At 48.4% G+C, this 27,811-nt stretch overlaps 1 protein-coding gene across 1 annotated transcript in view; it reads right to left on the bottom strand.

The window, feature by feature from the left end:
- The window catches only part of LOC149351187 (uncharacterized), a 160,409-nt gene that overhangs the window by 41,506 nt on the left and 91,092 nt on the right, over positions 1-27,811 (bottom strand). Inside the window, exon 2 of the mRNA XM_089580486.1 lies at positions 6,894-7,081. Coding sequence (XP_089436612.1) covers positions 6,894-7,061 — 168 coding nt within the window. The 5' untranslated portion in view covers positions 7,062-7,081. The remainder of the gene's footprint in view (positions 1-6,893; positions 7,082-27,811) is intronic.

The following is a 27,811-nucleotide window of genomic DNA, read 5'->3' as shown; positions in this document are numbered from 1 at the left end:
CGGTTGGCTCCACAGCCCCAACGAGAAGTGGCATAAAGACAAAATATAGGTGGAAAAATAAACAGAGAGAAAGAGTGAAAATATGAGCACTCAAGCGAGTGCACACAAGAGCTATAAATGGCCCATCGGGCCTGCGGGGTGGCCCGTCGCCGCCTCTTGAGCAACGTGGGTGTGTGCAATAATGTAAATAAACATATGCTGAGTACATGCTTCATTATCACACTACTTCGCTTAGGCACTCGTTCACTGGGGCGAATGCAATGAAGACCGATGAAAAAGGAAAGCAAACAATATCAAAGAAAAGTTGTAGACGGTCCCGAACCGATATAACCAACTTCTTTCGTCATAAACGAACGGTACAGGTCGTTCTCCATTAAGTGCTCACACCGCTTAACGCTTCGTCCGTCGCAAGGTTCAACAAAAGACTGGACGAAACGGCTCGGCCAATTCGTGTCCGAGTGCGGTGACATCGCTCGCTCTGCGACAGCGCGATCGCGTTGCAAAGTGTCGTAACTCAGCCCAGAGCGGCGCAGGAGACAGCACTCCGCGATATTGCGAAGCTCCGAGTGATGCAGGCCGCGCTACGTTTCAGCTTCGGACTGGGCGGTAGCCGGCCAAGCGTAGGTCACTCCCAGGTGTGGGCCACGCAAGCAACTGCAGCAGAAACGTCGTTGGGCCGGTACAGTCGGGCTCCTGAGTGCAGTTTGCCCGAAGACTGGACGCACTGTGTAACGCTCGAAGCACAAGTGGCTGCCCATTTTTGTGGCATTTCTTTCCTTGTTTTTTTTTCCTTGGAAAAGCGGTAGACGCTGCCACGTGCACGCACCTGAACTTCCTTCGCATACATAAAGAAAAGGCCAATACGTAATACGGAAACACCGGCTCAAGCATAGAGGCAGTCATCCAAGACCCTCATTCAGATTCATAAAACATTTACGGCCTAGAAGTGGACGCGAATGGCAGGAAGTTAAATAAAAGTAAAAAAGTTGGCGCAGAAAACCAGCCCTGCGGTAGTAAAAGGGAATAAAAAAGAAAGAGGTTTACAGAGACAACTCAACATGAACACGCATCATCTGAAAGATCGTATACCACCTCCTGGAAACAGCTGTAAAAATACCACGAACTCGTCGGTCTTCCACGTAAGTACTTTCATTTTAGTGCCAAACTTGTAATTCCTTCTTGCGCTTGCCCCAATGATAGCTTCGGAGGATGCCTTTCCCGACGTCATACTTTTTCAAGCTATTTTATTAAAATTGCACGCTTTGCGAAAGGAAACTGCGGATATTTGAGATGACTTCCCTCAGCTTCGCGGTGTGGTTGGCTGCGCGCCGGGAGATTAACGGCAATGCGAATCCTCAGCAGCCAGCGGATACCGATGAAAAAAAAAATACAAACATGCCGTTATGAACGCGATGGTCAATCATTTTGAGCATGATACTGGCCTGCCAAGCGCTTGCAACTAAAAAAAAAATGTTCCTCCTACAAAATAACCGCTATCGATCGGGAGCATAACTGCTCCACTTCTTTTATGTGTTTCCTTAATCTACCACTGTTACTTTTCTGTCTCGGTTTCAGTATAAAACGCACGAAGTACACTTTCTCCAATTTCGCATAAATAGCTGATTCATGTAGGCTCCACAAAACTAACTACAAATTTGGATTGACACACGCAGCATTTTGGATGGCGTCCGCATCCGCTTTGGATGAAACAGATCGGTTGGCCCGGCCTCTGTTCTGTTTGGGCACATTGGTTTAGTACTTATCGTATCGCCATCTTTTGGAAATGAGTGTGGCTCTTTTCCTTCTCTTCTTCCTTTTTCCTGCTGTATTTCAGTTTTTGCTTGGGGTAAAAGAGTGCGCAGGGAATTTTGTATCAAACTGTTCAAGTGGGATTTGTCTGGTCAGGGTGCGCGCTAGAGTAAATGAGAAAATTACTCACTAACCTGATCTTAAATAAGGATTGCATTTCGGAGTCCCTGCGCGTTTTGAAACGTCACCAGAAACTTGGTTCGTGACTGACGGGGCTTGGAAACGTAAAGTTCATTTTTAGACTAGATCAATGACTCCAATCCTAACTTTTGATATGCCTTCTGACTAGAAATTGTGCAGTTAAATTCTTAATTACGGTAAATTAGTTCCAATAGAAAATTCCGTCACTCATGTTGCCTTGTAAGCCTGCAAAGTGCCACAACGCCTCCCATTAGTGAAATATGGTCTCTGCTGTTTTTAATAGCCATTTCCAGGTCGCTGTGCGACACAGAAGGTTTGGTCAAAGAGGCTTGTGAATACGTCGTCGAAAGAAAACGAAAGGAAGAAGATAAATGCCCCTTATTTTTTTCTGGCGGGCAGTCGTGTGGAATTTGAGAGGGAACAAACTTGTTGCACAAACTTGAGAATTTTCTGGTTACTTCTCCACTAAATTTGAGAATGACTTTTGGACAAAAAACACGCCAAGAGGAAAACTTAGAAAACAAATATTTTGCTTGTCACCCACAACTTTGGAGTAATCAATAAATAAATACTCAAACTTTGTTTCCTGTCATATTCCTCCCGACTGTACTTTTTTTTTTTTTATCAGCGCAGGAAGTGGTGCGGTTCTGGCTATGCAAATAAAGGCCAGCAGATGCCAACTCAGTACACATAGCAGGGGTCATATTCTGTTTGCTGCCCATTTCAAAATGGCCATTTCGCGTCCGTCTGGTCATATGTCAATGGTCACTCAGATGTGCCCGCGGCGGGGTCTGTGGAAAACGAGTCAGCGATTGGATATGAGGGGACCAGACCTCGCCGTTGCCTGCATATCGCATATCGCCGTTGGTATATCCGAGTGACAAATGACAGAGGACTAGAGGGACGCGAAACAGCCCTTTTAAAATGGACAGCAATGTGTAGTGCGCAAATTGTATGCCATTTTGTGACAAAAATGTGTCTTTCTATCTAACAACTGCTACCATGTCTCCGTTTCCGACAAGAACGACGAATTACGAAACCAATTCAACCACGGAGAACCGCATCGGACAGTGCAGCCCCCCACTCACCTGCCGACCACTTTGCGCCATGACCCATAAAATAGCCAACTCATGCCGACAGCAACTCAGATAAGCTTTGCTGCGCTACATTCTTTGAAAATGTGTAGAGTGTGTTAGGTATAGAATTTAACGCGTCCGCTAACATCCGTCCCTTATTACCGCATCCGTCAAGTACCGCTTCCACAAAAAAAGTCACAAGTTGTACGTGCCTCCATTCTCTATTAAACGCAGGCCACTTGTCCCTGAGCTCGCTTTTATCAGGCTTCGAACAAACACCCCGAGGCGCAACTTTCCTTTTTAGAAGCCTACTGGCAACAAATCGTGTACATGTGCACGTGCAGTCAACACTAACGGATTCATACGTGCAGCAGCTGTACCTTATGCACGCCTTGTTGGATGGCTTCAGACCACTTTTTACCGCCTTGGATTCTCTAACGCAAGCCATATCTCGGTACACGGGCGTTTTCGTACTGTCGACTATGTTGAAGTGCTGCTGCCGCGACCGGAAATCGGGACTCCTCACTGGTTCTCAGAATCTAAAGGCTATATGGGAGCTGAACTACCGCGACAGGCGCAAGGCTTGCATTGATGGCGCATATTTTAAAAGTTGTGTGTGTTAAATACAAGTACAGAGCATACTTGAGCCGATATTGTATACTTAAGCTTAGCGCATCTTTTTTTTTTTTTTCATTCTGTGCTTGGAGACGTCAAGCATATACAATGGCGGAATAGAAATCTTAATCACATGATTGAAGGACGAGGTGCGCACACTAGTCCCTGCGCCGCTCTCAAAATGAGGGCAACACAAACGCGTGCGTGCAGCCTTAACATTAGGATGTTGCCGCCTTTTCGTGTGTTTTTCTGGGAATACTACGACGGCCACGATGAGGCCATGGTGTAGGTATGCCAACAGGACAAATGTGGCCTGTGGTTCTGTTCTCCGGCTAGCATCTTTCGTATCAATCACGTGCAAGAGAATAATTGACGGGGCGTCCTCGAACAACCCTGGGTGCACGCTGGGTAAAAAGAGAGCTCAGCAGCTCCGGGCGGCTAGATAACACAGGAGAATTGAACGCATCATTAGTCCTTCTTTACCTCCCTCGTTCCCGCCTTCTTCATGTTTATTTTTTGGAAGAACGGGTTCGTTATCAAAAAAGTAGAGGACATCGTCAAGGGTTCCTTATCCATTTATTTTCTGCCGGTGGATGCCGCTCCATTTTACCGCTGAATGCGTGGGGCGGAGAATGACGCGGACTTGTATTTTTCTAGTGAGAATGCAGCCGCTTATAAGCGCTAGATACCCTGTCCCTTCGACGTATGTGTGGTCATATATGGCGAATACTCAACAAAGAAAGAACAACGCCACTCGCTGTGTTTATGAACTCATGAAGACAACCTTAATAAAGACATCACGCGTCCGTTCAAGTGCATGCCGTCAAAGTTGACAGCGTATGATGCACCTCTCCCCTGTTTTCCGGTAAGTAGTGTGGCATGCGCCAGCTAGGGGGAAAAAAAAACTGGGGCAAGCGTTAATTTATTTAACGCAGAGGCCACATGTCAGCCGTACTCAAAACAAACACGCTTGATTTTTTTGCCTTTCTCGCAGAAATCCATCCTTCATGCAGTCGGTCATTATCGTCACGCAGAGCGCATTAACTCTCGCCCCGTACCTTATTGCCTGGTGGTGATGCATTTTTCGCTCGCTTTAACTAGCTAACGCCACTACTCTCCGTGACGTGTTACCTAACGTGCGCCAAATAAATACAGGTGAAAACAGAGTGCGCCTGCACTAGTTTCAAATGCCACTTTGCGCTCCCTTTAGCACGGGAGGCAGACCTATAGTTAAATCATCCGCGTGAAACTACGCAAAAAAAAAAAGCATGAGCATTAATTTCGCGCGAGCCTGCACTAGTTCTTCAATGCGACCTGTCCTTTTAACATACTTGACATTTTAATTGTCCCGTTTTCCTGTGACTTGTATTAAATATAAAACTAATTTCACACGTCTTTAAAATTAATGGGATTCCGCTATGTACGTAGGGTCCGGACTTTCCTGTTTAAACCGAAAGACTGCTAAAAGTACGCCTGATTCAAATCAAATCAAATCAAGTCAACTGTTTATTTTCATATAATAATACGGAGGAGGCAAAGCAAAACAGCTGCATGAGGGCAGCTCGAGGAGCCCTTGAGCCCCTTTACAAGCAACAGCACAAGAAAACGTGCACGCAAAAGCTCTGCGATAATGGCAAAGATGTTTCTTTTTACATAACTTTTCAAAACACACACACATCAGTGAGGTTAAAACACAAATATAAGTAACGGGAATGCCTTGTTTCCACCGAAAACATTGTAAACTAGAGCGCAGCATCGATTTGCACACAACTTTCTGAAGCACATGGCCACACGGCGGTGAAATTTTTACAGAGATAAAGCATGGGACTGCATTGTTTCTAGAAAGAAAGGGAAGTGATAAATTTGAAGGTAGGAAGGACTCGAATTCTATAGGTGTTAAGACGGGAATACTAGTGCTTACAGTTAAAAAAAAAGGTTCAGGAGTGCAGGTAAGCTGTGGCGAAGCATTTGAAGTCCATAGTTTGTTCTAGTTCGAGCTACGATTTACAATTTGCCAACGTACACTGAGACAACAGGCAAATGCGCTGAACAGAACTTCAGCTCATTCTCTTATAAGCTCTATTTTGAATATCTTTTTCTTTTTTTTTGGGGGGGGGGGGGGGGGAAGAAAAATCCACAGCCCAATTCGTACATGAGGTGAAGCCACCTGCCCCACAAACCGAGCATACATGCGCAGCGAAAAAGCGTGTGTCAACGCAAACAGTACTGATTTTCGCGCGTATAAACTCCACGCCGTGCCGACGCGGTCGCCGGCCGGGGTACCACAACTCCCAATGTGCATCGCAGCGGCGGTAGCGTAGCTCAACTGTTTATGAAATCGGCCTATTAAAAAAGTGCGGAGACCAGGGGTGTGGTGATATGGTATACCGTTGCAAGGGACACAGTTGTGCGCTTTCCGTTATTGCTCCGCAAAGCTGCATGCCTCTGCAGACTGGGAGGCTCCATCTCGTCGCCAAACGTCGTCTGCTAGCGTTCTGTTGTTCAGACATCACTCATCAACCGCTTACGGCAGGTAATTGTTTAATCAGGCTTCTCCTCTGCATGTAAGGACACTCGACACCATGCATAACTGTCACAAAAATGTGCCATCTTCAGGCTACCGAGACGGTTAAGCGGCAGTTCTATCCCTGGCGTCACCAGACTACTTGATGCCCCGTTTTTTCGCTCAATCTAGCGCAACAACCCAGATAAAACAGACGGCAACCCACCTTTTAGAAATCAACTTCTACTACCGTTTCTGTCAAAGTTTCTATGATTTAACTTACGTTTTTATTTTCTTTCTTGGTGATAGCACTTCCTTCTGAAAGCACAGCTGTATGTGCTTTACCGGCAATTAACGACCACTTTTTCATTAGTTACAGGTTAACCGAATGCTTAGGTTCACAGAAAAACCAAGATTAAAAGTAACTTTTGAGTGCACAGGAATACTTCGTCCTATCACTGAAACAAGCCGGATATTCCTCCGTATATAATATTCCCCTAAAAAAAAAAACTGCGTTCTGAAATAAACAGCGAACAGAGAGCGCCGAATTCTCAACAAAATAAAAACGGTAAAGCCCAACTCTATTTACGACCAAAATATTTAACACATTCATGACAGCAACCTTTAAAAATCGATCGATTGATTGATTGATTGATTGATTGATTGATTGATTGATTGATTGATTGATTGATTGATTGATTGATTGATTGATTGATTGATTGATTGATTGATTGATTGATTGCACTCACCTTGTCCGTGCGGACGAATGAGACTGCCCATCGGTGGTAGGCGAAGGGAAAGTCTTTGGTAGTCGCGTCCCGGTGCAGGTCTCGTGTGACAGACCGCGTGGCGATGAATGTGAACACTCCCGTGTTGGAGCGATCGTTGAGCCGTGTGAAGCGGTACAGGAGCGCCATCCCGCCGTGCCAGCCGCAGCCTGCGCACACAACAGCAGACACGCCCTGTGGTATCGCCAAGGTGGCCGCGTAGTTCCATTCAAAATGCGAAGCGTATGTATACAGGCAGATCAAAGGGGGAGCAGCAAAAGCACGCCTGCATTTTCGACGACCTGAGCCCATGGCAATAGGCGGAGCAACATGTCGAGGCATATGCAGCGCAACACCGAGGAGGCCCACGTGCAGGCGCGAACAGCCTCGAACTACGCCGAGGATAGATGGCGCTCGCGGAAACGTGAACCACAACGAGACGGCCAACTCGGCCCCGCGAGGACTAACCAACCGCGCGGCTGAAAGCACGGCCGACTCGGAGTCCTGGTCGCGGCGCAGTGCCAAGGACAAGATGACCACCTTCAACGAAATATTGAAATGGTACAGACTGAACAGACAGACTATGCCGCCACCTCACCCGGGGCTTACCCGGAAGGAGGCAGTGTTATATAGACAGTTACAGACGGGGTCCCTGCTCACCCCGGTGCTAGCTAAGCACGTGTGTCCGAGTGTGCACGCGAGCGACATATGCAGACTGTGCGCGAAGGAGAGAGCCACCGCGGCTCACATCCTTTGGGACTGTAGCGTAAATCCGCGCGAAGCCAGCGAGAAGACGACGATCCCGCCGCAGCTAGAGGCTGCAACGAGGAGCTGTGGTCAAAAGACACAACTCAAGGCCGTCCAGCAGGTCTCGGCAGCTCTCGAGAGGCAGCGACCGAGCGAAACCGAGGAGAGGGGGGCGGCGCCCCCAGGAAGGGGGCGGCGGCCCTCTCGAACCCGCGGAAGTAGCGAGGGACGTACCAAGACCTCAAGGAGCACAACGCACGAGATTGACGTAGTGGCCGCGTCGCGGTAAAAGCTTGTCCTCCCTGCTTGGAGGGAGCCTAACCGACTCTGCAGGCTTTCTAAATAAAAGTTGTTCTCTCTCTCTCTCTCTCTCCTGCCTGGTTTCTGCTCGTAAAAGGCAATTATGAGACGTTCGGTTTCGCCCTGAATCCGAAATATCGGCCGGCACGCTAAACGTCACCTATATCTATGTGCGCCGCTACTGCCATTTCGTTGTGCACACTCTGTACGCAAGCAAAAGTGGAGCGAACTCCTGCCAGATAAATGGAAACGTCGATACGCCGCAACCTGTTTGTCACGGTCGATCGCGTGTTTGCTCCAATCCACTAAAAAAAAAATCTCTCGTTGTTTTGTTCTGCTTCCAAAGTGCTACAATAATAGTCAGAAAATAAAACCATGAAGAAAATCACGAACGGAGTGGTGAAGAAGGTTAACACTTTACAAAAATTTAGAAGGCGGAATTTCATCATTTGCTTTGTGTCGCGCGTGTGTGTTTGTACTGTGCTCTACAAAACCTTCACGCGCGTGCGACCTTTATATGTGTTGTTATGTTAATATGTAAATAGATTTATTGCCAGTGTACCTCTACCCCTGTCCTTTCTACTATCCCCTCACCTCTTTAATTTCACTTCTACACACTGCCTGCTATCTTTTATTTCCGCTGCTCCAGCCCAGGAGCTTCCAGCAGCGATAGCAGATGCCGGGGCAAGCAAAAATCTTGTTCCTTCCATTTACCATGTTTAATAAAACCACTTACTACTACTACTTTCATCATCCTCTGGTCAGATATTCTTGCGACGCGCTGACCACTCTATCATAACAGAAAATGGCCAAGCCAGCGCTTTCGGTTATAAAATGGAACGTCGTTTTGTTATGTGCCTGTTTAGCCATTTTTTGTTTTTTCAGTAAGCGTCCAGCGAAAAACTAAAGCTCAAAGTCGAGCCATTACTCGCTTTTTTTTTCAAGGAAAGATTGGTATTATCTAAATATTATTGTTTAATGTGCCAGTGGTTACCTGATAGTTAACACAGTGCCTGCAATCTCCCAAATGCACGAAGTGGTAGCCGCCGTATGTTTACAAAGCAGATCTATGCTGTTTACGCCACTTTCGCTGTATATTTGATCGCAGTTGGCCAAAGGTCTTTCTGCACAGAGTTCCCCCCTCTAATGTGAGCCAAAAATTTAAAAGTTTTAGCATATTTTCGGCGTCTAAAACAGAAGCAGTATTAGTGGTGGTGCCCCACCGGGAGCGTGAATACCTTTACTGCGTGATAACATAATTATTTAGTTCATTAAACCTATTTTTGAACCGATGGAGATACGCGAAAAGCAACACTTCGAAAGTTGTAGCGCGTCAGACTTTCAAAAGCGCAATTTTTCTGACGGCATATAATTATAAAATTGACTTCCGCGGCCGGAAGAAAGCACGCGAAATCCCAAGTTTCTACGACAGGATCGGGTGGTCTGAACGCTCGCTGCGGGAAGCGGTCGCCAACTGGCCGGTGATGGAACGTGATCAAGTTGGCGCAGTCGCGATTCCTAGCAGCGCGCTCGATATTCAGCTATATGGTGCTTCCGGGAGCTCGTCCAGTTTCTTGACAGTGCTGGACAAACGATCAGAATAAAGCTACCTTTTCATAAACTGCACCCTTTGCGAATTTTTTTAATAGTTTGCAATGTAACTTTCTAGCCTGTGAAATCGCGCATGACCAATTGTATACAAACTAAATGCATAGTCCAAGCTTTAGTTTTGTTAGCCTGAAGCAAATCACTCTCGCGTGCGGTACACGACTGCCAATACACCATAAGCGGCATTCCGAAGGTGTATCAGTTTCTTTTCAATTATCCCTTGCCGTATGCTCCATTGAACGCTCTGAACGAGAACAAGTTTGCAAGAACAAGGTAGAATTAACGTTTATTGTCTGCTGCGAAAAAAAATGGGCACAAAACGCTCTGGTTTCAACGTGGGGAAGACAAGTGGGCTTCAATTTTTATTTTGTTTTTGTGGGGGGGGAGGGGGGGGGGAATCAAGATATGTCATATGATTTAAAGATGACTACAGCCTAGAGGTAGCTTGCATCGTAGCTAAGGAAACTAAAAAAAAATAAATCCGCTTCATTTACGTGTCGCACACTCCGCCGATCACTCACGCCGCTTTAGCGATCGCTGCCGATTGGTGTCGTTTATCTTCACCAAGGCAAAACGGTTCCATCGTAGCCTGAAGGCCCTATCGCTTTACACTAGTGCCGCAGCTCACAGCTCATAAAGGAATGTCCGGGTTGTTGCGCAGAGAGGCAGACGACCACGAGAACAAGCGCACCTCTTGTCGTCCCAGAACGCTCGAACACCTTCACTCTCGGAACCACGGCGGAACGAACGATCGCTCGCAAGCCTCGCGCTCGACAGCGCTGCGCATTCCCGCCGTGTCAACAAGACGCTTCCGTCGCCATATCTCTGGGGTGATATGTCGCCGGGCTTTCAAGAAGTGCGCGCGGCCGTTTTCCGAATTCCGCGCTCCTCTCCCTTTTTGCGCAACGGCCAACAACGAGCCTGGGGGGGAGCTGTCCGTCTGTTTGCGCGGGCGCTTCGCGACCGCCGGCTGGGGCGTTGTAGACTTTTTTTTTTTTTTTTGCGCTCCACGACACTCTATTTGCCCGCTGTCGGCCCTTCCGCTCTTGCACTTCGCGGGACCCGAAGTCTGCCGGCGGAACCTCGGAATTGCTTCCGAGCCTCTCCGGTTTGCTTGCCGGTGTGCGTGTTTGTTTCCTGCATGCAGACTTGTTTGACACCGCATAATGAAGACGTGTTTTTCTCAATCTCCCCCTACGGCGGCACTTTCCTCGGGGGAAATAAACGCGCTCTGGCGAACCCGGGAGGCCCACTGTCCGCCTCCCTGGCCGCCCCGATCAGAGCCAGAGCTCGCCTGACCGCGCTGCACTCGCCCTGCCTCCGCGGGGCCACGCGCGTTTTGGCGCAGTCGGAAAGATGCGGTGTGCGTCTTTGCTCATTCCGAAAATTTCTGGCCGAGGCGACTGGATGGCTCTAGTGTATGGAGCGGAAGCCGGGGACTGCAGTCTGCGCGAGTATGACCCCCCCGCAGCGGCTCGGTGGTCATGCCTTTCGGCTGCTGAGCATAATGTGGTGGGGTGGAATCTCGGCCGTGACGGCTACATTTCGATGCAGGTAAAATGCAAAAACGCTGTGCGATGTCAGTGCACGTTGAAAAACCCCAGGCGGTCGAAATTAAACCCAAGCCCCCACTGCGGCTCCTCTTTTTCTCTTCCTTCTTTCACTCCCTTCCCTTACGTCACGGTTGCGGTGTCACTGCAGCCAGACGGTTGCTGCGCCATTTCTTTTCTCACAACACATTTGGATTTTGCGAATTTGACAAAAATCGGACAGCAAAGCTGATCAAGCAGACAGAAAAGCGGTATAACAAACAATCACTTATGTGTTTTTTGTGGGTGGAAATACAAGTTTCCTAACTTCTCGACACGAACATTCGTCGTGGTAGAAGTAATCAGTATCAGCAGGGCGAACGAGTGCTTTCTGTCATGGAACATTGCAAGTTCACATATTGGGGCGCAACTCTATTGTACTGTCGAGCCGTTGACCTTATGCCATTTCTCATTTGTGTTTGATTGACTATGTGGACGCCGTTTTATCTACAGGTGGAAATTGGCGCGTATTTTTTTATGTCAACTCTTCGGCCCCCATGCATGCAGTTTCTTTACGCTCCAAACTTCACACTGAAACTTTCATACCAAAAATAACTTGTCCGCTGAAACCCTCTTGTACGGCTCCAAACGCTTCTCTAAGCGTGCAGCAAGAATATACATGACCGTCTTGAATTGACGTCTGCAGCTGTCTGTAGGTAAGAAAGACACATATAGGTATATGGCTGTCCATCGAAGTTTCAGACATGAAACTGTAGAGCTCGTATGAAGCACCATGCTCTAAGCCTCTTACGCCTGAAACTATTGTAATGCGTCGGCGATTATTGAGCACGGCGGTTTTCCTTGTTCATAAGAAGGTGCGCCGTCGTATATGACGCAACCTTAATTTTGTGTTGCAACGGCACGAATCCTGCAAGATATATCGTTCCCTTCAGGAATTGAATACACCCTACTCCCCTCCTCAGCAGTGTTGAGACTGTTCGTTGGAGCTGTCACTGATATTAAGTGGATTCTGGGAGGGTTTCAGACCGAGAATAAAATCTCCAAGCACAAACAGGTAGCTGCCAAAAGCACTGCAGGCAGCATGCAGGTCGACGGGCAGGTGCTTGAGAAGAAAGGTTTTGTACAATTGGCTTGAAGTTTTGTATGCGCTGAAAAAAAAAAACGACTCGGGTGCTTCGTCGTAGTTCTTTTGCCGTTCTTCGTACAAAAGCTAGCGCAAAACACGACACACACAAGAAAGGTAGACAGGACAACGCGCTACTGACAACTGATCCTTTATTGAAAAGAAACACGTAATATATATATACCACGTGTCATGCTTTTAATGTTATTTCGCCACTTTTTATCGTTTTTAGCTACGTCGTGTTTTCAGTCTTTGTGTCTTTTATCGCTTTTACGACCCTTTACATCATTCTGACGTTTGCTGCAGCTGATAGGTGGGTTGACGGTGTGCCTATATATTACGTGTTTCTTTCCAATAAAGGATCAGTTGTCAGTAGCGCGTTGTCCTGTCTACCTTTCTTGTGTGTGTCGTGTTTTGCGCTAGCTTTTGTACGAAGAATAATGCACCAACTAGCCCAGCAACAAGTGTTACTTGAGTTTCTTTTGCCGTCTTTTACAGCTGAATCGAGCAGAAGTGTATAAAATCTCTGTAAGTTGGCAGTCGAAGAAAAGCAAAATAAACCAGCGGCCGGGTTTAGCATTGTGAAGAAAACGTGGCGTGGTTGTTTATGTACACTGGCTGTATTTAGTAGTGATCGTTCGCGCGAACAGCTCCTTGTATCGAGCTTTGTCCTCATGTTTGACGGCCTTTATGCCGACTATCCGGCCTTCCGCGTGAAGAGATAAAAATGTGCATTGTCTGGCAATCTTCGCAGAGTAAGCCTTAGCCTCTGCGGCATATAGTTCCCTCTTCAACTTGCTTTCTGTGTACTGTGTGTCAAATGCGCACTTCCTTTTATCTCTTCTTTTTACCCGCATATTTAGCTACGTGCAGTATTGTGAGATTGCCAGCAGTATAAACGGCCCATCCAAGGGTACTTGTATGAGCAATAAAAGATTTAAACAACTGAATTCATGACGAGACATAAAAGAGCAAAGTCGAATGCTCATGGCATAATTTCGTAGCATGATTTTAATTATGTGAGTGCAGCAAAGAACGCCAAAAGATCAGAAGTGCACTTTTTCTTATGATGCCATTATAGTAACAGCTTTAAGAAAGCATGCTACAATGTCAGTCGTAACCAGAAGAGAAATACGTCGTTAAAGTGTGCAGTCGAGCCCACTTACAACAAAGCTGACGGCTGCGAGGATTGTGTTCGTTGCATCTGATGTTCATAGTAAGTGTAATTGTCATTTCACCGATAGAAATGCGAAGTCCAACGAAAGTGGCGTGTATTTCAGAAATTGCAGAAGTTTGTTATGCACGTCGGCTTCTTCAAAGGAGACCATAGCTTTATAGCCTTGAATGGCGGTCATACTTATGTTCCTCGCCTAAAGCCTCAAATGCCACCAGTTAAGCCGATTTAAGAACAAGATATAAAAAATCCTGGTTAAAGTAATCAAGCCTCTAAATCGTCACCAGATTCTCGTCAGTCGAGCCGCGCTCGTACATAGCGTGCAATTGCTTCGTAGGTGTATGACATTTTGATGCATTTTGTGAAGAAGTTAACGCAAAAAACAGACGAGGGACAGAAGACATGACACACAAGGAATTCACGAGTCTTATGTGTCCTTGCTTATGTCCCTCGTCCGTTTTTTGCACTAACTTCTTCACAAAATACGCCACCAGCTAGCCCGGCAGCTCGCTCTCCAGGACATTGTGATGCCTTTGTTATGATCCTCTGCACCAACGAAGTCATCTCAGGCAAAACAACATCTGGCCATCTGTGCATCAACAACGCGTTGTTACAATGTGTCTAACCAAGCGAATGTTCAACAGTGCTTTCAGTCGTTACTATTGGCCCATAAAGAATACTTTATAGAAGCAATTCCTGATACACTTCGCAGTCAGTCCCAACAACGTGGAGTTGATCCTTTCCACAGCACTGAACAAAGATACCTGCTCCAGAACATCACGATTTGCGCGTGAATTGCTATCAGCATGAGCTGCATGATGCACCGACGATAGGACATCTTGCAAGCGTTAGTGACGCCCTTGTCCGGTGGCTGGATCTTGCACCTGGCATTCGTTGGCAAGAACAACGTTGTTACTAGAGTGAACGCAACATATGGTGTGTTGCAAATGTATCAAGCACGAGTTGAAGCTCGTATTTTTTGCCTCTGTCACGGTCGAACTCAACAAGCCACTCGGCAAGCAGATCGTGCGCAATACCCATCGCGCCATTGAAAGTTGTGCCTGCTTCCACACTCGCTGCATGGAAACAAGAAGTGACGCGTTATCCCTTCCTTTGCATTAGGCCTGCAGCGTACCAAAACGTAGCTGCCAAACCATCGCAGTGCGCGAGATTTATCGGTGACAACGGGCCGCCGCCGCCGGTCGCTGCCCTGTTTCTCACCAGTGCAGGTGTCGCCTTTCAATGCATGCGCTCCGACGGTAGAATTTTGTAAAACTATACCGTTTTGTCAGCGCTGTCTCGCCATTTTTTACCATTTTTTTGTAGCGCTTCTGGGTCCCCACGTTCTCCTCAAGAGAGGGCGCCCGTCTTCGGTATTCCAACTCTGCGCGAGGTTTTCGACTGCGCTGCGGGGCCGAGTTTGGGGCGCCTCATCGTTATATATATATATATATATATATATATATATATATATATATATATATATATATATATATATATATATATATATATATATATATAATCACTGAGCCGCCGCGGTGGCTCAGTGGTTATGGCGCCGCTCGGGCTGACCCGAAAGACGTGGGTTCGATCTGGAGGCGAAATTCATCCAAAGCGCTACGGCGTCCCTCACAGCCTGAGTCGCTTTGGGACGTTACACCCCCACAAACCTATATTTAAACGAGAGAGAGTTATCAAGCTAGTATCACGAGAACGTAAGGCCAAGTGAAGCTGATGATGATGATGCTTTTTTTTTTTTGCGCAAGGGCATCTAAGGCCAAAGAGCGCCAAATACAACGTTTTCGTTCGGCTCAGGCTAGACTCTGTACACATGTTAAAGTCAACACCGGGTGTATGGGGTGTGTAGAAGTTAGTATGCGCATGGTTACAGTGGGTCAAGAAGGTGTATAAGTCAGGTGGAATGGCCCAAAGTGGTGTATGGCGCCTAAAAATTGTGGTAAGAGTTGTTACTTAAAAAAATACAAAGCCAGGCAGCCTCAAACACAATCCTTGCTTGAGCAAGAAGGGCGAGGCATCTGGCAACTACGGCTAAGCTCAGCCTTCTCGGCTAAGTGAAGCTCGAGTGGTAGAACTGGCAGTGGTTATTAAAGGCAACTTAAGAACAAACTCACCACTGACTAAAGGGATCATGAAATGGCATTTATTCGGTTAAAAAAGGGTACGAGCGTTTGGTATTCCATCACTAACCACACCACTACATAAATTTTCAAGCTAGCTTCATTAACACCGACGATTTCGGAGCTGATGCTCCTCTTCTCTCTCCTCAACTCATACACGCCGACGCGCCAGAAAAAAAAAAGTTACGAAAACAATTCGGGACTGAACCCCGCACTTCCCCTATCCCGCCCACGTCAAATGGGTACGCCTAATGAGAAGGCTCGCCCAGATTGCCCATTCACGTCATCGGGGTAGGTCCCTAATCAATTGCGAGCAGCAATTTTTAAAAAATATTTATAAATTATAGAGTCGATGCAGAGCTTTTCAATTTGAGTCGAACATTCACAAAGACCAACCTGTACAGATTTTTTTGCATTAGAATACAACCATTAATATTATTTCAGGGACCCTTTAAAAGCTTGGTGGTACCTCAACGCACCAAAACAAGACGCAAACGAGAAGCAGGAGCAAGATTGGCATTTTCCATGAGTCTATAAATACAAGTTCAAGCAAAACGTGAATTATTGGGAGTTGCTAACAAATCTGAACAAGAATTCGCACTGGATTAAGGAGGTGTACCACCTGGTGAACACACTCGGAAGACTGAGACAGCTACACCACTTCAAAACATCTCTTGACTTGTTCGACGATTCTCAGCGCATAAGGAGAAGCGTCTGATGAAACTGCACACGGGCTAATCAAGACAAGTATCCGCGCTAGCCGCAACTGCGTAGGTGCTGGTATAATAAATAGTGTTAACCCGGAGGTAACTAAATTGCAGGCTGGACGGCACAATGACGAAGCAATGAAACAACGCCAAGCACGAACGATGAAAACTTGTGTTGTTTATGGTGGTCGTAAATAAATCAGCAGAACAATGTAACAACAGATAAAAAAACTGGAAGGGGCAAATAAGCTTCGCCTTAAGGGTATAACGCGATAGCGTCAATTGGTTAATGCCCATATATGAGGAATCAGTCATTCTCTACTTTAAATTAATAGATCCCTGGGAGTCCTCATGCCACAGCTGGAATACTGGTGCGGCGGTTAAGCGAGCAACCTCTCGCAACCAGTCATTAATCTAACTGCCACCTACCACAGTGGGCAGTTTTCTCACAATCCGGTGGACAGGTTGTGATGAAGTCACAAGGTCACGTGACCTAGGCTGCTTCTCTGGGAACTATTCGCTCACGCCGTCGACGACGCGTGTTTTCCGCTGAGCGGGATCATTAACGCTAAGCGGTGCGTCAGCTGGTCCTCGGACGCGGCACAACACTCTCCCTTCTGACACGGTGCTACTTGCGAGCAGTACGCACTATTAGGCGCTGCTGAAGCAGGGACGTTTTGGAGGTGATTGTCGAAGAATACTCCTGTAGCGTTGCGTAGCACGCAGTAGTTGAAAAACATTCGAAAAATCTTCCAGGACAGTAGCGCATATATTAGAGACACGTTATTGGATAGACACTGTTCGATTCTCTATCTCAAGGCTTCGAATACTCACGAAGCCCTGCTTGGAACAGTTTGAGCAAGCAACTCTCTCCTCGCCAGTCACACGAAAAAAGAAACAAATGCCACAAATCGCAATGCCTCATTGCCCTAATAATCTGCCTTGAATGTTTCCGCGCTCAAAGAGTAATGCACACGTTGATAAAACAAAAATCGAGCGCTGTACAGCGACGCCACTGGAGTTCGTTGGACCGAACTGCCACGAAAGGCAATGAACGGCCCCGTGAGAAAAGGGCCGCGAAAACCTGCATGCGCCGGCGTCTCCTCCCCGCAGCGTCGCGGAATTATCTCGGGGTCCAAAGAGGCGGTTTCCCGGCTGCCGCTTCACATTTCTCGAGCTTCCGTCCCTTTCGGGACCGCTCAGGGCGCCTAGTCGCATTGAGGCCGCCTTAGATCAAAGAGAGCTGGCCAAGCCTGACCCCCGGGGTAAAGACTCGGGCCGCAGAGGAGGAGGAGGGTCGAAAATAAAGGACCGCATAAACTTGCGACGCCAGCCAGCCGAACCCCGGTCGTGACCGCGGTTCAGCCCCGCGCTGCCCCCGCTGTTCTCCCTCCGCTTGCGAGCGCTTTTGTTTGTGTTCGCTCGACGCGGACGACGGAGGTCGACGGCGCGAGTCACGTCACGTCGTTTGATCTCGGAGCCAGGGAAAAGCAAGATGAACACCTCAAAGGGACCGAACGTGACGCCACGAGCAACGAAGGTCTCCGTCGGTGACGGGCCCTCGGATGCAGCACCGGGCCCTCGATCACCCGGCCGCCGACGCGCCTCGATTCTGGACGAGGGCAGAGGAGGGGACGCTCGCCGCCATCGACTAAGCGGATCAGGCTTGAACAATTCATTCGGCGCGTACGCTGCTCGTAGCTTGCGCGGGCCGACAAGAGGGCACACGGACCCATTTGCAAGCTGTTGCCGATACATCATGTCGACTTCCGTGCCCCGCGTAGCGCACACTGGGACTGACCTGATTGATAACACACCCTGAAATACCTGCGAAGGAGCTTAAGCTAAATTACTTGTCAGAGAGCAGTAGTAATAAAAACATGCATAATTTAAAAAAAAGAAAAACGTAACACCCTTTTAGAGCGCACGAACGCGCACACAGCGGGGGTCCAAGGTAGAAAGGGCACTACGAACGCTATTTGTTGGGCTGGTCTATGTTACACGTTTTCAGAGCGCGAAAAGAAAGAGGCTCAGTCAGTGCCGCTGATGGCGCTGCAGTCGCGTGCACTGCCGCCCAGGTTCATCAAAGTCCGACCACGCAGCTTTGCCTCACACGAAGCGACACCCTGATTTATTGCTGTTCACGGTAGCACGGAGAGTGCGCGCCTCACATGCATCAGCATCGTCGCTCTTACGGAACAGAGAGAGGAATTTCAGGAACGAAGGCTGCGCACATGCTTGGGTTAACCACGACGAAAATTTTCTGCATTTTAAGTTTTTCACCAGGATTTACGATGTGCCGTTGTTCAAGATCTTGCAGGTTCTGCCGGCACCACGAATCAGACCTGTGGATTTTAGCTAATCGGCAATACTACTAAAAAAGCTTAGGCAAGCGATCGGTTCAGAGGCAAATAAAGGCTTCACGACAAAAATTTTGAGCTCGGTATAAATAGCATTTATTCAGCAAAAAGTTCCATAGTTCAGGTTTTTGCGGACGATACCGTATAGAAAAAAAAAGTTAATATACGGCTCATTTTTCACCACGGCTGTAGTTCATGGGCGTTTTTAGCGTACCGGAGACGTATTAGCGGAGACGCATACTGGTTTACCAGGCGCCTCCTGCGCATGCGCGGTGACATGGAAGGGACCAGGTGGGTCCACTGCGTGTGCACAGCCAGCGTCTGGTAAACCAGTATGCGTGTCCGCTAATACGTCTCCGGTACGCGAAAAACGTCTAATATGATTCTGTGGAGAAGAATCGCAGACGCAAGTCGTCGTCGGGTCTCCACAAATATATTTGGCTGGACGCGCTGAGCCAGGCGGGAACGGGACAGCGTTCCGCCGGCATCCAGTTAAACAGCCACGAAATTCAGTCTGCGCGTGCTTGGCAGGCGCGCGGGGCTGCCGTCGTCTTCTGCGGCCGGGCCACGATGGCACGCTATAATTCCATTAAATCGTATAATCAGTATCCGCGTTTCGGCCTCTCTGTTCTGGAACGTACTTTTCGAGCTTATCCTCAAACACAGCCCTGTCATGAATAACAAGACTTAAAAGAGGTTTAAAATCGTCAGTTACCTGAAAGCATTCCTCAGGAATAAGCACAAGGTATTCGTTAATTCTTCTGCGGTGTCTTCCGCCCTGTGCACTGCACATGCATGCCCTCTAGAAGGCGCATTTTCGGCCAGAAATCGAGTTTAAGCTGATTTTTTTAAAAGTCTGTTCGCAGTGCAAATATCTGGCAAAACCGGGCTTTACCCTAAATGGGAGGGCCGTAATTATTCGTGCATTGTACGACATCAGGGATCAGCGCTCGTGGCCAACTCAGGGCTGTTATCGCAGATACTCGCAAACCGCCAATTTAGCTAATTAACTATGTATTTCGTTAATTTAGTCATCTGACATAGTACACCTGGAAATTCTTCGATGGACCAAGATTCTTCTAGTGACCATGACCGGACGTTTCCTTGAATCTCCATCCCGCAGCTACATCGGATATTAAAATGTACCAGCCAGGAATCTACTTCGAGCGGTTATAGCCTATTAAATCCATTGAGTATTTCTACTGATGGCACATTTCTGTAATGGAGCATGTGGCTCTCAGCCGTTATCGTGCCGTACTTAAGTTTGTTGGTTGGTTGGCATCAAATACCCACTACGGCAGAGTGACCAAGAGACAGGCGGTGAATTGCTGGAAGCGCGAGAGTACTCGATTCACAGTTCTGCGAAGAGGAAGATCGAAAGCTGATGAGAAACAGAAGAAGATGAGGCGTCGTTCGATGAGGCTGCGCCGCAACGCCTCGGTCCTCCCGCGGCACGTCCAGGCCCTCCTGCGCCCGCCGCCATGGTCCTCCGACGCTGGCCGGCGCCGACGGAAGGTGGGGAAAGAGTGCGGCAAGGTACTCGGACCCAACCGGAGCGCCGGCGACGAGGGCATCAAGAGGGCCTACCGGAGGCTGGCGCTCAAATACCATCCCGACAAGAACAAGGCTCCCGACGCGGAGGACAAATTCAAGGAGATAAACGAGGCTGAAGGCGCACCGACTGACAGGAAGAAGCGCGGGGCCCACTACAGCTCAGGCGGCGAGGGCTACCGGAGCGGATTCTCTTCCGACAGCGGCGAGCGCCCCGGGCACGAAACCTGCTCCCTGAGCTACCATTTCAAAGGCGACCATCAAGCAAGGTACGAGGAGTTCTGCGCCACCTTCCGCCGACGTAGCGATCCTGGCAGCGCCCATCAGCAGGCCTTCGGTGCTGGCGGTGTGGCTCCCGCTGCTGCCGACTCTTGAAGGTCTCGGCGTTTCCGACTTTTGGGACAGCTCACTGGCGGACTTGGCGGTCTGATGTGCGGGTCGTCGTGCGTGCGCAGCTGAGCAATTTGCGCTGTCGCGCCCGCATTGTTAAACCGCAAGGTGACTCCGAAAGCGCCCCTACGCTTACATTTTTTTGTCATTTATTTTCTTGTCTCACTGAGCTGTGATGTGCCCGGATATCCCTGTACATCGGAACTCACAAGAGTCACGGACGATTTAACAACTTTAGAAATAAACATCCACATTGTAAGCGTTTACAAAAGTTGTTTTTCGTTCCTTCATTCCTTGTTTTCTATAAACTGACTGCCTGGTTTGTATTGCTCCTTCAAGCAACTACCATGGTCAGCAGAAGACGATCAATGCTTCACATTTCTGAGGCAAAAGGAACAGTGCTATGCGAAGAAAAAAAAAAGAATAAGATGCCGTAACTGACAAACGTGCTTCCCTAACACTGGCAGAAAAACTAAAGGCTGTTTCTTCACTTTCCATGTAGCATCAATGCTGTTTCTTCTCGCAGACGTCTTCAACCAACAAGTTCAACGGTGACCTCTCTTTTCCATGGTGATTACGCAATGACTAAGTGCATCATGTTGGTGGATAACTTGAATACACTGTACAGAGTTTACGTTTTCTCGTTCCTAAATGTGCATTTTATGAATGGTTATTATTTCATAATCACCCACTAAATTGATTAGAATTGTGAACAGTCTTGCTTGCTTCTCGGAAAAATTGCGTCCAAGAATTGTGATCAATTTCCCATGGCCGTCACTCGAGTACTCAGATAGCAGTAATATTACGACCCCAGTTTTCAAACGCCTGCAACCACTCGGAATATAAGTTAGCTGTATCCGCCCAGTGACAAAATGAGATGCAAAAAAGTTTAGGCTGGCAACTGAATACCTATTATCTTATACTTATTTTATCGGCGTTCGCCTGTTAGCATTAAACAGTACCTTAAGCAGTACCTTCTCACACTGTTTCATATTACTGTTTCATGTTGCGTAGTCCCCATTACATCCAGAATAGCGATGGAATGACTATCTTTTGAGAACACTTTGTTAGGTAGCCAAAGAACTTAACAGCCAGCACATGATTACTCCTTTGCATATTTTTTATTTCAGTTTGCTTCATCGAAGGCATTCACTATAAAGAAGAAAAGTCTGGATAATGACCCCAGTAGCCCTAAACTAGAACACTATCATTTAGGACAACCAATATCGCCAGCAAGTCTGCTACGATTAAAGAAAAAAACAACAGCCCGCCCCGCTATAAAGGAAAGCGGACGGCGTCCGAATTAGATTATGAAATAGCAGCTCCCTTATTCCCACGCGAACTTTGCAACGCCTCACCTCAAATGCCAGCGAAACTCATAACCGAACCTGGATTCCGAGAGAACGCGATGTTTCACCGTGGCCCATGAGTTTCTTCCTTCGCTGTGCGTAACGGCTACGGCCGACATATTCTCGTCTGCAATATTTGCCTACACACTTTCGCGATTTCCTGAAACGTCCGCAACGCAGTTTCGCTGAAGATTCATTGCATGCAATTCTCTGGGATGCAATATTCGCTTTCTCTTTCCAAGCCACGAAAGAGCCTCGGTAAAGCGGAAGTCCCCAGAGAACGCAGATCGCAATACCAATTTAGAGAAACAGCAATAAAAAGAAAGCGACCAGCCCCCTGCAATTGCCCGCGCAGTGGTCGGCTGCGATGAAGGTAGTCCAACAATGGCAGATAAGGTAATATACATAGCGGCGAAGGTCTAGGGATAACTAAACACCAACTGGTCGCCTTTCTGCCCACATTTCGGACTAACGTGTGCGCATAAAAGCATGCATCACAGCGCAAGCAAGATGTAAATCGTGTGCTCATGATGCGTGCATGGGACTGTAGCACGTCTGCGCAGTTATCGCGTAAGGGTAGGACGTCTCAGTTCTCATCTGAGCTTTGTGTTCATTCAACCACTAATGAAGCTCACTTGAGGCATGAAAATGCCAGCGCGTGTGTACTTTGCATCCGAACTCCTTCGTTTTGACTGGTATTGCGACTACTAGATATTGGTCTATTTACAATATAAGCATTTTTACACCACCACAATGAAGATAAACAGAATATCCCATGTTAACGCTCTCAAAGTGTCCGAATTAACTGAAGCTAACTGGTAAGTTAAAAAATGTCCTTTTCCACAGGCATGAAAGCAAGACATTTTGTTGGTGGGATCTCGGCGCAATTATTAAAACGAACAAGTAGAGCTGACATGAAATAATGTTCGATGCCGGTGCATTATCAGACAGACGGACAGAACTCGGTACATTTAAGAAAGGAGTTGGGGCGACCGCTTTTGGTACTTCACGGCGCGCAGTCGCAGTTATTATTATATGGCACGCGAAGTATAGATGCGCGCTCAAAACAAGGAATCCACGGGGCATCAGCGGCGCATGCGCAGTCTGCTGCGTGGCACTCTGCACGTGAGGAAGTCTCGCGCGGTCAAGGATAACTATTCAGTATACATGCGAGGCGATGCATACATGTCACTAGTGTTTTGAACAAGTTATTCCAACCACGTATTATAACCAAACAAATATGAAATAACGCATGGCTCACGCCACGACCATTTTTGCACATCGGTGTAAAGGAAGAAAGAAGTGATGAAGGCAGGAAAGAAGGTGCTCCCGCTACACGTAGAAGATTGTGTGGGAGTCAGTAACCAGGGTCTGAAACTCCAGCGTGAAATTCAGTTGAAAGCAAAGTGCGCGAAGAAAAACATCGGATTCAGTACAGCAAAGAAGAATATGAGGAGAGTAAGATCACGGTGTAGACGAGTTGAGGACGTGCGAATGCACAGAGCATGCCATTTGACAAAGGATATATCGCGCGAACCTGGGCCTTGTTTGGCACATGACGACCTCTGTCGCACTCAAATTTCGCACTATAATCAGATTACATACTTACAATTCTACTCACGGCATATAAATGCACCACCACCATTCATTAGCGCCGCCGCGGTGGCTCAGTGGCTATGGTGCTCGGCTGCTGTCCCGAAAGACGCGGGTTCGATCCCGGCCGCGGCGGTTGAATTTCTTTGGAGGAGAAATTCGAGGCCCGTGTACTGTGCGATGTCAGTGCACGTTAAAGAACCCCAGGTGGTCAAAATTTCCGGAGCCCTCCACTACGGCGTCTCTCATAGCCTTAGTCGCTTTGGGACGTTAAACCCCATAAACCAACCAACCAACCAACCATTCATTACGCTGCCGTTCCCGCATCTCAGCACACCAACAGGTCGCTTCAGCTTCCTGCGCGAACCCTGCCCGTAACGCTTTTTCGCAAGGGGCTCGGCCGGCTAATTTAGTAGCGCAAGATGAGCGATTTATGGCAGTTTGTTTACTGGTAAATTAATTTTCTGTGATGATAGCCTTCTCATTAACCTTACTTGAACGGCACGTGTCGCCATTGTTTGTGAAAGAGCAATTGCTGCATAGCCGACTTCATTGAAAAGGAAGCAAAACAATAAATTAGACTGTCACGCATATAACGTGAACTGACTCTTATGTCTATGCTGCGTCTACAATTAAAGTTCTGCCCCGCTGCTGTGGCTCAGTGGTTACTGCGCTCGGCTGCTGACCCGAAAGACGCGGGTTCGATCCCGTTCATGGTGGTCGAATTTGGAAGGAGGCGAAATTCTAGAGGCCCGTGTACTGTGCGATTTCGGTGCATGTTAAAGAACCCCAGGTGGTCGAAATTTCTGGAGCACTTCACTACGGCGTCCCTCATACTCTGAGTCGCTTTGGGACGTTAAACCCCCATAAAGCAAACCAAACAATGAAAGTTCTACAAACGGCGCGGCGCCAACCAGCGACCATCAATATAATTCGTGTTGGCTTCAAGCTTTAGCACGGCTGATTTTTTATTATTTACACCCAGCCACACCATACCTTTGCTGCTTGTATTTTTTTTCTTTGGTTGTTTCTAGAGAATAAACTCAAAAGCTCGACGCACTTCGAAAGATCTGCGCAGGGGCTGCCAGCACCAAGCCAACCGCGAATCCCCGACGTCGGTTTTCCCCTGCGCAGGCACGCCGCTGCCCTGGCGTTGGCTGCAAGACGCACGCGGCGCTTGTGCCGGCGTCTCCGGCGGCGCCAGTAAAGCCGTCAAAGACGGGAACGATAACGGAGGCCAGGTGCGCGCACGCGAGAGATGTTACTATACGGAGTTTCTCCCAGAGGAGGCGAGTCAGCTGACGGCGAGAAAAAGCGCAAGCCGGACAAGCCAGACGAGAAGGAGAGCAACGTCATCATCACCGCTGGTCGCAGCCACGCGCCCGCGCTTTACAGAGGGCGCTGTGGTGGTAGAAACATAGGAGGTGGAAAGCGGCCGCCGGGGTTTGGGAGAGGAGACCAACAGAGGGCAACGTTGTTGCTAGGGCAACACGGCCGCGGGCGGGCCGATTTTTAACCGCGCGGGTGGGGGGAGAAGCGTATCCGTGACATGACAAAGCGGCGGCTTCTTTCGCCCTTGTCTCTGGAGCGCCAGCAGCCGGGGAGGCGCGGGAGCAATCATCCCGGCGTCGGCACCTGGCCGGGGCCTCCGGTTTTCGCATTGTGTCCCTCGCACGCACTCCGATCGACCGACACGGGTGCGCCCGCCGTCTTGCTTGGCCCTGTGTTTTCGCATGTTTTGTTTGGAAAATCTGATTACGCAGGTAGATTATCCCCATGTTGAGCGCCTAATTATGTCCGCTTGTCTGGCGCGCCTAGCGCCCCACTTCGACCCCCACGCTTGCTCTAAACGAGCGCCCAGTCATCTCGGGCCGACCAGGAGACGGGAACGAAAGGAAAGCGAAAGCGCGCGTAGGCTCTACGGCACCGGTGAGCGCGGCGTACGGAACATCGTTAGGGCAAAGAAATGCGGGTACACTCTCGTTATGATGACGAATGCACTGCAAAAGTAATTTCCAAGGGTAGGTGAAGCTGCGGCTAGTAGGAATCTTGGCCCAGCCCTCGCATTTTTCATCTGATGTCTGTTTCGCTCTGCGTGAGTCGATGCTTACGTTGGGGTAAAGGTAAATGCGCAGAGAACAAACAAGGCGGGTGTGAGACACGAAACTCTGCGCGAATCAAGGTGTCATGCAGCGCTGCGCTGGATTTTTCCAGCACGTGCCACAACCATTCACGCAGCACTAATATTTGCGCGGCCGAGTAAAAACAAATGGCTCCATCACGATTTAAGAGAGACAGTTCCTTTTCACCATTTAAGGCCAGAGAAAAATCTCGGTAAGGCTGGTGTGATCATTTTTCACACGGCTTCGACTTTTTAGATATACAAGCACGCACAAACAATGCAGACTGATTGCTGCGGGCACTACCGGGAAAGGGGGAACGTATCCAGGGCGGTACTAATCAGATGGACTGGCAGGGAATGAAAATTCGCAGAGATACGGTCGCCGCAGCCAGTGGGCGGCCGGGCTAAGTTATAACAGCGGGAAACGCCACTGTTTTTACTGCGATAGCAGTATCAGTGGCACTTTCACAAAATTCCGGCGTCATTTATGTGAAGCCTTCATCCTCCGAAAGTACCTCCCACTAGGCACCTTTCCACTCCATCCTCCTAGATAGTGGGCGGCTCGCCGCGACTCTCGGTACGCCTCTTCGGTCTACCTCCGCCAGCCCCCCGCAACCCGTCACGACGTGATGCCAGCGGCACCGGGAGATAAGCGTCGGTGTCATCCGGTTGTGCGCTAGGCCACGTGATCTGACCGCGCGCGGCAGAGAATATGCCGGCCTTGTCTGTGTGAAGACTCGGCCAGTGAAGCCTCCATCGACCAGCAGGGAACGCAACAGAGGAACGAAAAAAAAGCGACGGCGGCATCGAATTGAAAGACGCAGTGGACCTCCAGAAGCACTGCCCACCAGCCACCTCCTCCATCCCCTCTCGTAGCTAAAAGGCTGCCCATACACCAACCGCCATCCTTGACCCAGCTACCCACCCAACTTCCGCCCTCCAGAAGCGCCACCCAGCCACTCATCTCCACCCATCTTCCCCACCTGAAAAATTTTGTGGCATATGTGAAGCTTCCGTTCACACTAAAAGCCTTCATTGGAGTACCAAAGAAATCATCGAGGGTAAATCCGACTGCTAGAGCAGCTTTATCGCGTCAGGTTTCATGACTTTCCTACGAATTCTTGAGCAGACAAGGGAAGGTCAATGAGGGGCTCGTTATGACATTCACGACGGAAGTCAATTGTCACTAAAACTAAGCTGCATAGGGGATGTTTTTCTTTCTTATTTTTTGTGGTGTTCATCAATGGGAGATTAATATGATAATTATTTTAAAGATAATTGATTATAAAGCAGAAGAAAAACAACCACATGTCATCGCTGGGATCCGTACCTACGACCTACGGTGGTGGTATCTCTAAAAAAATTACCCTACTGATCACCCATTTATGAACACTACAAATTAAAAAAAAAACAACCCCTATGCCCCTTGGTTTACGTGACTATTGGCTTCCGTCATGTATGGCATAAAGAGCCCCTGTTTTCCCTTCCCTTGCATGCTGAATCGCTAACGAGGGCCTCGAATCCGGCAGTCTTGATGTCGTAGGTAGCATAAAAGTATTCTCGCACAGCTTCCGCCCTCACCGTTCGATCACATGCTTAGGTGGCACTCACAGTAATACAGGACGCACTACGTCCGCCCCTATGGACGAGGGTGGCGCTGGTGAACACTTTCAAGGCTAGGTTGCACTACCCATAAATACCACCGAAAGCAGAAGATCGGACAACCGCCGCCGTAGCTCAGTTGGTAGAGCACCGGACGCGAAATTCGGAGGTCGTGGGTTCTGGTCCAGCCGCGAAATGTGGTTATTTTTTCTCCCGCTTTCTAATCAACTCTCTTTAAAATAATTACTCTATTAATCTCACACTCATGAACCCCAGAAAAAACAAAACATCCGCTATACTGCTTGGTTTCAGTGACTGTTGGCTTCTACCAATTATTCAGTGACCTGCACTCGTCTGTTGGTGATAATTGCGCAGTGGCTGCGGCTGGGGTAACAGCAATGCGCCTGAACAAATAAATTTTTCAGCCTCCTGCTTGCGTACTGATCGGCAGAAAAAGTTGATAGGCGTCGGCAAATTGCGTCAAAGTGCAGAGTCCGCTGAAATTTGGGCGCTCCTATGCGATTAATATCCGTGAGCCACGCCAACTTCCGGACAACTTGGAGGGTGTTTTTTTGTCAAGTGACTC

The sequence above is a fragment of the Amblyomma mixtum genome, chromosome 3 (genome assembly GCF_055824585.1).
Source record: "Amblyomma mixtum isolate Tamu chromosome 3, ASM5582458v1, whole genome shotgun sequence".
NCBI classification, from domain to species: Eukaryota; Metazoa; Arthropoda; class Arachnida; order Ixodida; family Ixodidae; genus Amblyomma; species Amblyomma mixtum.
The sequence above is the reverse complement of the archived record's forward strand: the minus strand, read 5'-3'. Positions and strand labels throughout refer to the sequence as shown.